Raw genomic sequence first — 13264 nt, 5'->3', positions numbered from 1 at the left:
GCATTCCTTAACGGGCATCTTAAGGAAGAACTGTATATGATGCAGCCGGAAGGTTTTGTCGATCCTCGGAACACTAACAAAGTATGCAAGCTCCAGCGATCCATTTATGGACTGGTGCAAGCATCTCGGAGTTGGAACATTCGCTTTGATGAGATGATCAAAGCGTTTGGGTTTATGCAGACTTATGGAGAAGCCTGCGTTTACAAGAAAGTGAGTGGGAGCTCTGTAGCATTTCTCATATTATATGTAGATGACATACTCTTGATGGGAAATGATATAGAATTTCTGGACAGCATTAAGGCCTACTTGAATAAGTGTTTTTCAATGAAGGACCTTGGAGAAGCTGCTTATATATTAGGCATCAAGATCTATAGAGATAGATCGAGACGCCTCATAGGTCTTTCACAAAGCACATACCTTGATAAGATTTTGAAGAGATTCAGAATGGATCAGTCCAAGAAGGGGTTCTTGCCTATGTTACAAGGTGTGAGACTGAGCTCAGCTCAGTCACCGACCACGGCAAAAGAAAAAGAAGAGATGAGTGTCATCCCCTATGCTTCAGCCATAGGATCTATTATGTATGCCATGCTGTGTACCAGACCCGATGTAAACCTTGCCGTAAGTTTGGTAGCAAGATACCAAAGTAATCCCGGCAAGGAACACTGGACAGCGGTCAAGAATATCCTGAAGTACCTGAAAAGGACGAAGGACATGTTTCTCGTTTATGGAGGAGACGAAGAGCTCGTCGTAAAGGGTTACGTCGACGCTAGCTTCGACTCAGATCTGGATGACTCTAAGTCACAAACTGGATACGTGTATATGTTGAATGGTGGAGCAGTAAGCTGGTGCAGCTGCAAGCAGAGCGTCGTGGCGGGATCTACATGTGAAGCGGAGTACATGGCAGCCTCGGAGGCAGCACATGAAGCGATTTGGGTGAAGGAGTTCATCACCGACCTAGGAGTCATACCCAATGCGTCGGGGCCGATCAAACTCTTCTGTGACAACACTGGAGCTATTGCCCTCGCCAAGGAGCCCAGGTTTCACAAGAAGACCAGGCACATCAAGCGTCGTTTCAACTCCATCCGTGAAAATGTTCAAGATGGAGACATAGAGATTTACAAAGTGCACACGGATCTGAATGTCGCAGATCCGCTGACTAAACCTCTCTCGCGTGCAAAACATGATCAACACCAGAACTCTATGGGTGTTCGATTCATCACAATGTAACTAGATTGGTGACTCTAGTGCAAGTGGGAGACTGTTGGAAATATGCCCTAGAGGCAATAATAAAAGTATTATTATATTTCATTGTTCATGATAATTGTCTTTTATTCATGCTATAACTGTATTATCCGGAAATCGTAATACACGTGTGAATACTTAGACCACAATATGTCCCTGGTAAGCCTCTAGTTGACCAGCTCGTTGTGATCAACAGATAGTCATGGTTTCCTGACTATGGACATTGGATGTCGTTGATAACGGGATCACATCATTAGGAGAATGATGTGATGGACAAGACCCAATCCTAAGCATAGCATAAAAGATCGTGTAGTTCGTTTTGCTAGAGCTTTGCCAATGTCGAATATCTCTTCCTTAGACCATGAGATCGTGTAACTCCCGGATACCGTAGGAGTGCCTTGGGTGTATCAAACGTCACAACGTAACTGGGTGATTATAAAGGTGCATTACAGGTATCTCCGAAAGTAGCTGTTGGGTTGACACGGATCGAGACTGGGATTTGTCACTCCGTATGACGGAGAGGTATCTCTGGGCCCACTCGGTAATGCATCATCATATTGAGCTCAATGTGACCAAGGTGTTGGACACGGGATCATGCATTACGGTACGAGTAAAGTGACTTGCCGGTAACGAGACTGAACAAGGTATTGGGATACCGACGATCGAGTCTCGGGCAAGTAACGTACCGATTGACAAAGGGAATTGCATACAGGGTTTGATCGAATCCTCGACATCGTGGTTCATCCGATGAAAACATCGAGGAGCATGTGGGAGCCATCATGGGTATCCAGATCCCGCTGATGGTTATTGACTGAGAGCGTCTCGGTCATGTCTGCATGTCTCCCGAACCCGTAGGGTCTACACACTTAAGGTTCGGTGACGCTAGGGTTATGAAGATATGTATATGCAGAAACCCGAATGTTGTTCGGAGTCCCGGATGAGATCCCGGACGTCACAAGGAGTTCCGGAATGGTCCGGAGGTAAAGAATTATATATAGGAAGTGCTATTTCGGGCATCGGGACAAGTTTCGGGGTTATCGGTATTGTACCGGGACCACCGGAAGGGTCCCGGGGGTCCACCGGGTGGGGCCACCTGTCCCGGGGGGCCACATGGGCTGTAGGGGGTGCGCCTTGGCCTTCATGGGCCAAGGGCACCAGCCCCTATAGGCCCATGCGCCTAGGGTTTCCCCTAGGAGGAGTCCTAGTGGTGGAAGGCACCCCTAGGTGCCTTGGGGGGGAGGGAAACCTCCCCTAGGCCGCCGCCCCCCTAGTAGATCTCATCTACTAGGGCCGGCGCCCCCCCCTTGGCACCCCTATATATAGTGGGGGAGAGGAGGGACTTCATACACCAGCCCCTGGCGCCTCCATCTCCCCCCGTTACGTCTCTCCCTCGTAGTCTCGGCGAAGCCCTGCTGCTGTGACGCCCTGCATCCACCACCACGCCGTCGTGCTGCTGGATCTTCATCAACCTCTCCTTCCCCCTTGCTGGATCAAGAAGGAGGAGACGTCTCCCGTCCCGTACGTGTGTTGAACGCGGAGGTGCCGTCCGTTCGGCGCTGGTCATCGGTGATTTGGATCACGTCGAGTACGACTACATCATCACCTTGCAAGCTTCCGCACGTGATCTACAAGTGGTATGTAGATGCAAACTCTCTCCCTTGACTCTTTGCTTAGATGAACTCATAGATGGATCTTGGTGAAACCGTAGGAAAATTTTTAATTTTCTGCAACGTTCCCCAACAGAAAGAACGGAAGTCATGCGTCCTAGTGTTGGCCACCTTGAGAGACACCAGCTTGTCTTCTCTCGCTTCCTTGCAGTGGACGCGGACTAAGGACAGAGCGACGTCAGCGCCACACCTGGCAGAAGACTTCTTCCATTCTTGCACTCGACTTGGGACTTTGTTCAGTCGAGTCATCAGCGACTCAAGGTCGTTCTGAAGCGTTTCTTCTGGCCAGAGCGATGTGTCGATGCGCGACGTTGCAGCTTTCAGTCTTGCAAGGTAGTCGACCACTACAGCAACACGAGATTCGAGGCGGAGCACGTTCATAGCGGTTTCATCGTTCACCGGAGAGTTGATGGGATCTAAGCCAGTCTCCACTCGACCAGTCTCCTCTTCAAAGTTTTGGCAGAATTCTGTGGACACGATTCAAGGATAAGCTAATGGTCCTACAGTAAGTCAGTAATTACCAGTCGGATATAAGAGGTTACCTTCAAGCATGAGGAATAGCTTCTTGGCGAGTCCTCCCAGATAAACCTCCAAGTCATTCTTCTTTCCCGCCAGTTCGCCAGCTTTGTCGCTCAGGACCATATTGGCATTCTTCAGTCGGGTGACTTCCTGATTGGCCACGTCGAGAGCAGCTTTCAGATTAGTGTTTTCCTCTTCAAGTTTGCTAACAGAAGCCACCTTCTCTTCTGCAAGTTTTGTCTTGTCCGAAGCCGCTTTCTGCGCCTCGGCGAGGTCAAGGTCTTTCTTCTTCAGAGCATCCTTCAGTTTATCTGCAAAAATCACAATAAGATCAGATTCAGAGACAGGCAAGAAACAAAGACAGTCGTCAAGATTCTCACCAAACATACCTTTTGCCTCCTCCTTCGACTTCGTGAAGTTCTCTTGGACAAGCTTCAGGTCAAGTTCAAGCTGGATATGCTTGTTCTCCAGCTCGGTATAACGAGAAACAAGGTCACAAGATTTCTGCGAAAGTTCAATCGGCAGACATCAAAGACAGATCACTTCCGGGTGACTAAGAGAAAAATCGTAGTGTTTCTAAGACTACAGCCAAATTCAAACATTCAATTGTAGTCTCGGGGACTACACCCAGTGGGTGCACTCAGCGTGCCCCCACTAGTTCTATCAGCTAGACTCAGAGTCGATCAGTCGACCGGAAGCAGTTAACTGCCAGCAGTAAAAAAACGAAGAATTATTCAAACCATAGCCGACTGCCAGCAGTTGACCACAGTCTCGGGGACTACACCCAGTGGGTGCACTCAGCGTGCCCCCCACCGGTTCCATGATCCCACTCGACCAGTTCGAGTGAAACAAGTAAAAGTGAGAAATCTCAAGACACAAAGACTACAGTCGACTGCAGGCAGTCCACCGTAGTCTCGGGGACTACACCCAGTGGGTGCACTCAGCGTGCCCCCACTAATCCCGACATTCCGATTGACACACCCACCCAGTGGGTGCATGACAAACATCAAGACTTCCAGTCGGTGTTTAACTAACCTGGACATTACTTTGGAGAGCTGAACTCGTGTCATAAGCTGCTTGGCTGGCGGTTCGGATCGCCTTCACCTGCTCCATCATAATCCCGGCTTGGCGTATGGCTTCCTTGGCAGCGCTTGCTTGGTCCTCCCGGACGTGGTAGGTGGAGAAGAGATAAGGTGGGTCAGCACTCGATGACAAAGGACGGGCAACCGTCAATGGCTCCGCGAAGGACACGGTAGCCCGAGCAACATTGCTTCCCTCTGGAACCAGTAGTTCAGGTGCTGACACGACCTGAGCAGCCTTGCCAACAGTCACCTTCCTGCTCCTCCTCTACCTCAGGGGTGCTTCATCATCATCGTCAGGAAGATCGATGACAACGCTAGGTGGAGCTGCAGAAGAAGTTCAAAGTCAAAAATAAAGATTCAATCGACCGAAAGCGAAACCGCGCAGATCATACCAGGATGAGAAGTAGCAGCATCTTCCATTTCTTGGTCCTCATGCCTGGCTGAAGTTTCAGAAGTAGCAGCACTGCGATTTCAAAAATCAGTCTGTCAGCGATTGAGTCGACCAAGAATGTATCCATGATAAAAGGAAAAGCATGAGTTATGCTGTTACCCAGAAACAGTCGGAATCTCCATCCTCATCTTCGGTAGGGCCTTCGCCGGTTTTGTCGGGGCCGCTCGGGGTTGCTTCGACGCCTTCTCAGTCGGCGCCGGTGAAGTCGTCCGAGGGAGTTTCGTCGATTGACCAGCAGACACGACTCCCTTGCTGCGTTCGACCGCATGGTCGTGGGCGAGCTTGGATCTTCTTTCAGAACGGGGAGGCACAACTTCCTCCTCCTCTTCCTCCTCTTCCTCCTCATCGGAGCCTGCATCTTCGTCACCCTCATTACCATCCGATTCCCACTCCTCTTGACTTTCACCTCCACTTCCTTCCTCCACGTCGGCCTGCGCCTGCGCCCCGTTGGGCATCGAATACAACTCAATGGTCTCCTGAAAGACAACAAGTAAGACAAAAGTCAATCGACTGGTCCACGACGAAACAGAATGGACGGAACGAGAATACAATCGGAGAAAAGTGAGCATACCTTGTCTGCCTCATAAGATTGGTCGAGTGGCGGGATGCTCCTGGCTCCACGAGGGTTGTCCTTGTTCCCTGTGATGGCAGTCATCCACCTCTCCAGTGTGGCATTGTTGACCTCTTCTGGGTGGACCCGAGTGGTGTCTTCAGTACCAGAATACAACCACAGCGGGTGGCCCCGGTACTGGAGTGGTTGGATGCGCCGCCGAAGGAAAACCTCCAGAAGGTCCATGCCAGTCACACCGTCACGAATCAACTAGACTACTCGCTCCATCAACATTTTAACCTGAGCCTTCTCCTCCGGAACTACTTGTAGAGAGGATGGCTTGTTCACTCGACTCATAGAGAAGGAAGGGAGCCCAGTCGACTGCCCTAGCGTCGGCTGGTCTTGGCAGTAGAACCAGGTCGACTGCCACCCTCTGACTGACTCGGGAAGGGTCATAGCTGGGAAAGCGCTCTTACTCCTCGTCTGGACCCCGAGACCCCCACACATCTGGATTACCTAAGTTCTCTCGTCATTGGGGCTGGCCTTTTTCACCGTCTGAGAACGACAAGTGAATATGTGTTTGAAGAGGCCCCAGTGCGGCCGACAACCCAAGAAGTTTTCACACAAAGATACAAAAGCGGCGAGATAGGCAATGGAATTGGGTGTAAAGTGGTGAAGCTGAGCCCCAAAGAAATTCAGAAACCCTCGAAAGAAAGGATGCGATGGCAGAGAGAACCCTCGATCTACATGAGTCGCCAAAAGGACACACTCACCCTCCTGAGGCTGTGGCTGCCACTCCATCCCCGGGAGCCTCGCCGCCCCGTGCGCAACCAGGCCTTCGTTGGCCAGGTCATCGAGATCCTTTTGGGTGATGGTCGAGCGGATCCAATCACCCTGGATCCAATCTTGCGGCAAACGGGACCGCGACGAGGATCCGCCTCGACTGGTCGCTCTCCCCTTCACCTTCGCTATCGCCTTCTTCGCCCTCTCCAAGGCCGCCGTCTTCTCTTTCACCATTGTCGCCGACGAGGCTGGAACGGAGCAGCGGCGCTGGGCAGTTGGTGGGCGCGGCGGATGAATCTGGAGACGAGGGAGGGGAAAATGAGGAGGCACTGTTCAAAAAACCTCCGCCAGGTTCCTTATATGGAGTCACTTCCGAGTGGCCGACAGGTAGGCCCGGGCGATCCTGTCAAATCCCGAAACAGTCGCGCAGGCGATACGTGGCGAAAAAGGTAGCGCGGGAATCGAGGCGTCCCTGCCTTATCCCATCCGAGTACCGCGGTCTTCTCCGCTTCGCGCTTCCCAAAATTCAGATCCCACTAAATCCGCTAACCACAGGGCAACTTGTCAGACGGAAGATCTCCTGCGATCCGTCGCTCGGAAATCTCCAAGTTCATAAAGTTCACTCGACAGATATAAAGAATGGATCAAGGCGACTGAACGAAAGTTGACACCCTCACTTGAAAGTCATTGATCCAGAGCAAAACACCTTTATAGCACCAGAAAGCAGGTCGGAAAGATTGCCAACTCCTTCCTTACTCAAACCTCGATCCATTCGGGGGCTACTGATGAAGTCATGTACCTAGGGTAGGGTCATGAACCTGTCCAAGGTACCCTCCCCAAGGACATCTTTTAGAAGAAGCCGTCTTCCAGGCGACCAAGAGGAACTCCACTTGACGGACTAGAAGACACTCGACGAACCTGAAGACACTCGACCATGAAGACTCACTCGACCACCAGGAGTTCAAGATCTACTCGGTATCCAAACGATCTGTAATTAAGTAGTCTTTATGGGCATGATGACACTTTATGTAAGGCGTTACCAGTAACGCCAGACCTTAATGTACTTTAACCCTCCGCTACGTGGGCTGGCTGGGGTCTTGGCGCCCTTTATATAAGCCACCCCCCTCCACTGGTAGAAGGGTTCGCACCCCTGTAACTCTCACACAAATAATCCAGTCGACCGCCTCCGGGCTCCGAGACGTAGGGCTGTTACTTCCTCCGAGAAAGGCCTGAACTCGTAAAACACTTGTGTGCACAACTGCTCCATAGCTAGGATCTTGCCTCTCCATACCTATCCCCTATTGTACTGTCAGACTTAGAACCACGACAGGCTCCGTCTTCCTTTCGGATGGGGCGGGGGGGGGGGGGGGGTCAGAGAGTGATGTTTCATGTGTCCAGACTCCCGCAAAACCCTCTCCATGTTTGATTCCGATCTGCGAAAGAAAACATGTCCGGACCTCTATGCGGATCGATACAGTCAAGCGAACAATCTCGCCGGCTGATGGTACTTACTGTACTTGAGTACCATAATGTATCATGATAAGATATTCATATACGTATGGAGTTGTCTTTGTCTGCTTTCTCTTGGATCTTTGGTCACATATATTCTCCAAAGGTAATATTGTCTCTGGTCTCTACTTTCTGCTCTGTCTGTACTAGGCTCCTACCAAGTGCCAACTAAGATCCAGAGTGTGTAATCACCGAAAATGCTAGACTCACGGGCATTTACGGAAGTAATATAGGGTTGTTCCATCTAATCAAACTAACCCCCCTGATTTTCAGGAAGGGTGGGCCCCTTCAGACCCCTTAAACCCAATTGTAATCCTCCACGTTAACTACCCTGTGAAGCCTGTAAAAATCCTCCCCGTGAATGTAGCATTACCGGTGTAATTACCAAGGGACTTCAGTTTATACCTAGCTAGCAACTCTATACGAGTAAAATTACATTGATCATTTAAATAACTTAACCCATCACATGAATCAATGGTTCTTTAACGTTTATTCTTTATGGAATTTGTATAGCTAAGGCTGGTCGTAGTGGGAGTATCATATATTAGTATTACTATATCCATGATGTATACATAAATTAATATCTTAAAAAGTCTCATGTATAAGACATTGTAGTATCATACTCCCTCCGTTTCAAAATAATTGTCTCAACTTTTGTACTAACTTTAGTACAAAGTTATACTAAATTTGAGACACTTATTTTGAGACGGAGGGAGTATTATTTATTATGATATGGTAGCACAACATACTCAACCTGAGAATCAAACAAGGGTAGAGTGACCATTCGAGGCATTAAGGGGAATATTTATTTTGTTAGATAGCCTTTTACGTATTTTTAGTGAATCGTTGTAAAAGATCCGTGTCAGAAACTTGCATCATCCTGTTCCAACTTCAGATATCTTCATCCCACATTTCATTAACACTTGCTTATGAAGAAAGAGCCTTACAGAATCAGCGAGACCCTTACGGGAAAGAACGAGAACGGAATCAGAAGAAATGACTAGTGCTGCCTAATAATTAATTACTGTGCACAGCGACTCTCCTTAAACCTAAGCCAGCGGTTGGCGAGGTCGAACTCCCAGAGGTGCTCCTGCTGCAGGATGTTGCCGATGACGGACACCCCGGGCCAGATGCCCTCCTGGAGCCCGATGCACTTGACGCCGGGCGCCGCGTCGATGACGTAGCTCTTGGTCGGGGGCTGAAGCCGCGCCGACCCGGCGAACCGCACCTCCAGCCTCGGGACGGCCGGCGGCGTGCTCGTGGCCGTCCAGTTGTAGCAGTACTCGAAGGGATCCATGGTCACCCGCGGCACTCCCGCGAGCTGCTTGCTCAGCGCGGCCACCACCGCCTTGTACGCCGGGGTGGCGAGGATGGTGAGGCTGGTGCCGGAGTCGAGGATGGCGCCGCCGCTCTTCTTGACGTCCCACACGTCGGCGGGGATGTCGAGCGCCTCCCCGGCGACGGAGACGGCGTCGACCGTGACGGCGTAGAACGGGGCCACCTGGGCGTCGAGCAGCAGCGGCGTCCTCGACGGCGACTGCGCGGCGCCGTTGGAGGCGTCGGGGCCGAAGGTGAGGTAGCTGGAGGTGTTGCGCGGGGCGAGGTGGTCGACGAGGCAGTAGGAGAAGCGGCCGCCGAAGCGCGCGGCGGCGCGGGAGGCGAAAGAGATGTTGCTGTTGCCGAGGCTGAGCACGCCGTCGGAGGCCTGGAAGCTCTGGCCGTCGTAGGAGGTGGTGCAGCCCAGCACCACCTCCTGCAGCTTGGCCTTCCTGTCCGTGCCGCCGCCTCCGTTGGAGCCGGAGAGGGCGATGGTGGCCGCGTCCGTGCCCACCACGCCGCGGGCCGACGAGTTGTCCTTGTACCTGCAAGCCACACGCACGATCAACGATCAGGTCAGCAACGTCGGTTGACAGTTGGTTAGGATCATCAGCTGGGTGGGCTAGCAGTTGGTCGGCACATGCAGAGATTCCAACAGAGGAGCAAAAACACAGCGCATCCGGGAAGAAAATTAGCAACGCATTATGATGGAGCCGAGTTGACCCACTCCAGCTAGAACACGCCCGATGTCTGTTGGTGATCGTGGGCCTAATGTGTTTATCTGATGAAATCGTACTTACAAGTTACTACTACAAGTGATGGTGGTGTGCCATGGGGACCGTGGCTTTTCGTAAGGCAGCATGCAGAAGGTAAACAACAGACAGAGCCAGCTTGCAAGCTACTACTACTACTACTCATATTCCATATGCTCTATAAGTTAACAGAATCATCATCATATAAAAAGATAACAGGTGGACGTATGCATCTTCCAGATGTAGAGGCCGGGAGTCATCCTCCTTTTCTAAAAAAAATAAAAAGATAACATGTCTTGTTCATGAACTGTAAAGCAAAAGGGAGCATTGTTCCTAGAGGTGGACCTAAGCACAGTGGAGGGCATAATAATCCATCATAGCTCAACACAGTTTTGTAGTCGGGTGACCCAAGTCTGTTTTAGGCAAAGAACAGTGATGCACCAATACGAATGTCAATCAATCTCATGAAGCTAGCTGGCTGGCAGACCAAATGAGCTACGCAGTGGCACCCCCATTGCCTCTTAAAGGCTAGAAGAGAGTACGTTTGTCTAGCTAATCATCATTTTTAGTTAGGATTAGTACAGCAAGGCATCGGACCTACGGGTGTTAATTGCCTGCAAAGCAGGTGCTGAAGATCGAGATCGGTGACAGGTCATATGCTGGGCTGGATAAGGGCGAACATGGCAAGATTCAGATACGGCGCGCCGAACCCAACTTGCATACGCACGTACGTACATGCCCAATAAACGAGCTGCGGCATGGTGCATTTCTCTAATCGCCTTTTTCTGAAGACCTAGCCGTTAACTGTAAAGCAGGTGCTAAAGCGATCGGTGACAGATCGATGAACACATGTTGGCCAAGAGCTTGCGGCCGAACATGGCAAAGTCTACTGGTCAACCTGAGGGCGCTACCACTTGTGGTAATAGTATCATGAGTTTCACGACGCTCCGTCCATAATGTAAGACGTTTTTTTGATACTACACGGAGGGAGTAAGTATGAACGACAGGGAGAACAAATCAACAGTCTTGGCAAAAGACAGAGTAGCCAGCAACAGGAGTGGTTCAGGACAGAGTAAACACTGCGTGTGTTTAAATGAATTTTAATCATCGTTCCCGGGGAACCGCATGGTATAGCTGTACTACGTACGTACGTGCAGGCGCACATGGCGCGCCACCCTAGCGTTGGTCGGTCGCCATCTACCACCTCTACCCAAGCTGCTCCATTTTTTATAGCAACGGGGCGGAGCAACAGCGCATCGCCGCTGGCGGCATGCGCGCGCCGCCGCCTAGCCGAGACGGCAACGTGCGCGCGGCGTGCCACCAGCGGAGCAAGCCGAGAGCGCGCACACCCACGCGGCGTGCGTCCAAATCTGGCGCGCGCGACAAGGTGACGCGGCCGCCTGACGCCAACGATTAAATACGGAGACCGCCTCAATCCCCCTGTCCGGGCTCGGAGACCGTGCATCATCACGATCGATCAAAACCAGAAGGGGAAATGGACGTCCTAGATATACTGCTGGACTCCACAGTGGGGTTGGTGAAAATCCAATGAATGCGGATTGAAGAGCGAGCGGGGCGGACGGGGGCCGATCGGCGGGGCTGGCTCTGATTCGTACCTCGTTCGGACATGCTCATGTTCATGCTCGTTCACCCACCTACGCGGGCGCGCGCAATAAGTGGCCGTAACGAACGCCGCAAAAGCCGAAGCAGGCAGGGCATAGCTCGGGGCTTCGTGAGTGAATGCTACACGCTATGCTCTGCCACGGCGAGGCGGCCACAGTCACCACGGCCGCGGCAAATTTATGGCCCCTGCGCGCACGCGACACCCACCCAGCGCCCAGGCCACTAGGCCAGCCACGGCGCGCACTTACTGCGCACCCGCTGCCGCGCCACCCCGATTCCAACCAAACCACCGTGTCGCACGATCCTGAGCGAGCTAAAATGGAGGAGCAACAACTTGGCAATGGTGGTGGCACTGACCTGTAGTCGTAGGCGCAGGGGGCGGTGCCGGCGGAGCAGTTGGCGAGGGAGAAGGGGACGTAGGACTTGCACGTGTCGGAGGAGCACGGGATGGGCGCCCACGACTTGGAGTCCGCCGGCCGGAACACGCGCGGCGAGCCTGACGGAGACGCGGCCGACGGCGGGGACGCGCCGCGGCACTTGACCCAGGTGAGGTCGCTGCCGGTGTCGGCGACGAGCACGAAGGGCTGCGCGGGGGTGCCCACGCGGAACCGCACGAAGTACTGCCCCGTGCCCGTGTACGCGCCCGACGTCAGGGGCATCGCGAACGCCGACGCCTCCGGGCCCGGGGCCGTCGACGTCTCGGCCGCGCGCCGCCGGCTTGGCGACGCCGACGCCAGCCTCCGAGAGATGTAGGCGTGCCGGTGCCGGTCGTCCCGCGCGCGCTCTGCCAGTGACGCGCCCGGAGCGGCGGGCACGAGCCGCAGCCGCGCCGACGCCCTGCTGCCCCGCCGGTGGTGGTGATCCCCACCGCCAGCAGCCGCCGCAGCGACACAGGCCAGCAGGATCAGAACGAGAACGGCGACCCCACAACGCGCCATTGCTTCCTCCTCCTTCGCAAGCTGCTTCCCCGGACGACAATGGCGAGCTGAGCAGGGCGGAGCAGAGCTTGGCGGCCCCTGCTTTTTGGCAGTGTCCGGCAACGGCGAGGGGAGGCGGCTTTTATAAAAGTCGCCTGCGCTCTCCAAACATGGACGGATATAACGCGGTTGATTGCGCTGGGTGCTTGCTTCGTTGGCGATCGCTGCGATTGCGGGTCGAGAATCATTTCTTGCCCGATTCGGCTCGACCCGTTAATCATGTAGCCACGAGCGGTGTGTCAGTCGGAGGACACAGGACAGTGTATGCAAACTAGGCAACCGGATGATATCTTCGCAAAACAATGTTATGTGGTTACTTAGGGTGTTTTGCACATAACTATTATGGTTCTTCTATGATTTGTGAAAGAAATCAACTTCTAGCCAATGCTTGCAAGTTAGGCAAAACGAGAAAATCAAGAAAAAAATTATAGTTCTATGTAGTAACAAGTATATCAAGTAAATTAGTGTTTGCTTGATTGTAAGTAATCAAGTAAATCATTACTGTAGAGGCTCAAGAGGTCAAGCAAATCTCTACTATTAAAGATGAATCCGTAGGTCGTCGCCGTTTGCACGTAGTCATTACTGTAAAACAATTTCAAAACCGAGCGCCGAATTAATTTGGATATCAAGTCATTAATTTCATTACTTAGATACTACTCCTCCTTTCCGGTTTATAGGGCTTATCTCAAAATTTTAGTTTTTCCATTTTATAAGGCTCAATTTGGTTGTTTTCCATCACATGTTCAGATTTCAAAGTGCATTAAATCATTGCATGCAAGTATTAAGATAAAA

At 52.1% G+C, this 13264-nt stretch overlaps 1 protein-coding gene across 1 annotated transcript; it reads right to left on the bottom strand.

Annotated features, from left to right (window-relative positions):
* Positions 1-8681: 8681 nt before the first annotated feature.
* On the bottom strand, positions 8682-12560 carry LOC123145089 (aspartic proteinase NANA, chloroplast). The gene is made up of 2 exons (XM_044564406.1): positions 11853-12560; positions 8682-9665 (listed from the first exon to the last, which is right to left on the bottom strand). Exons 1-2 carry the CDS (start codon positions 12431-12433, stop codon positions 8825-8827), a joined length of 1422 nt encoding a protein of 473 aa, XP_044420341.1. The 5' UTR covers positions 12434-12560; the 3' UTR covers positions 8682-8824.
* Positions 12561-13264: the final 704 nt, after the last annotated feature.

This window comes from Triticum aestivum, chromosome 1B (genome assembly GCF_018294505.1).
Source record: "Triticum aestivum cultivar Chinese Spring chromosome 1B, IWGSC CS RefSeq v2.1, whole genome shotgun sequence".
In the NCBI taxonomy this organism is placed as follows: Eukaryota; Viridiplantae; Streptophyta; class Magnoliopsida; order Poales; family Poaceae; genus Triticum; species Triticum aestivum.
The sequence above is the reverse complement of the archived record's forward strand: the minus strand, read 5'-3'. Positions and strand labels throughout refer to the sequence as shown.

What these genes read in the sequence shown, in the direction of transcription:
- LOC123145089 (XM_044564406.1), bottom strand. Translation starts at nt 12,433, where the DNA reads ATGGCGCGTTGTGGGGTCGCCGTTCTCGTTCTGATCCTGCTGGCCTGT. An exon ending in CCCTGCGCCTACGACTACAG is followed by an intron (nt 9,666 to 11,852) that starts GTCAGTGCCACC and finishes TGTGGCTTGCAG; the next exon opens with GTACAAGGACAACTCGTCGG.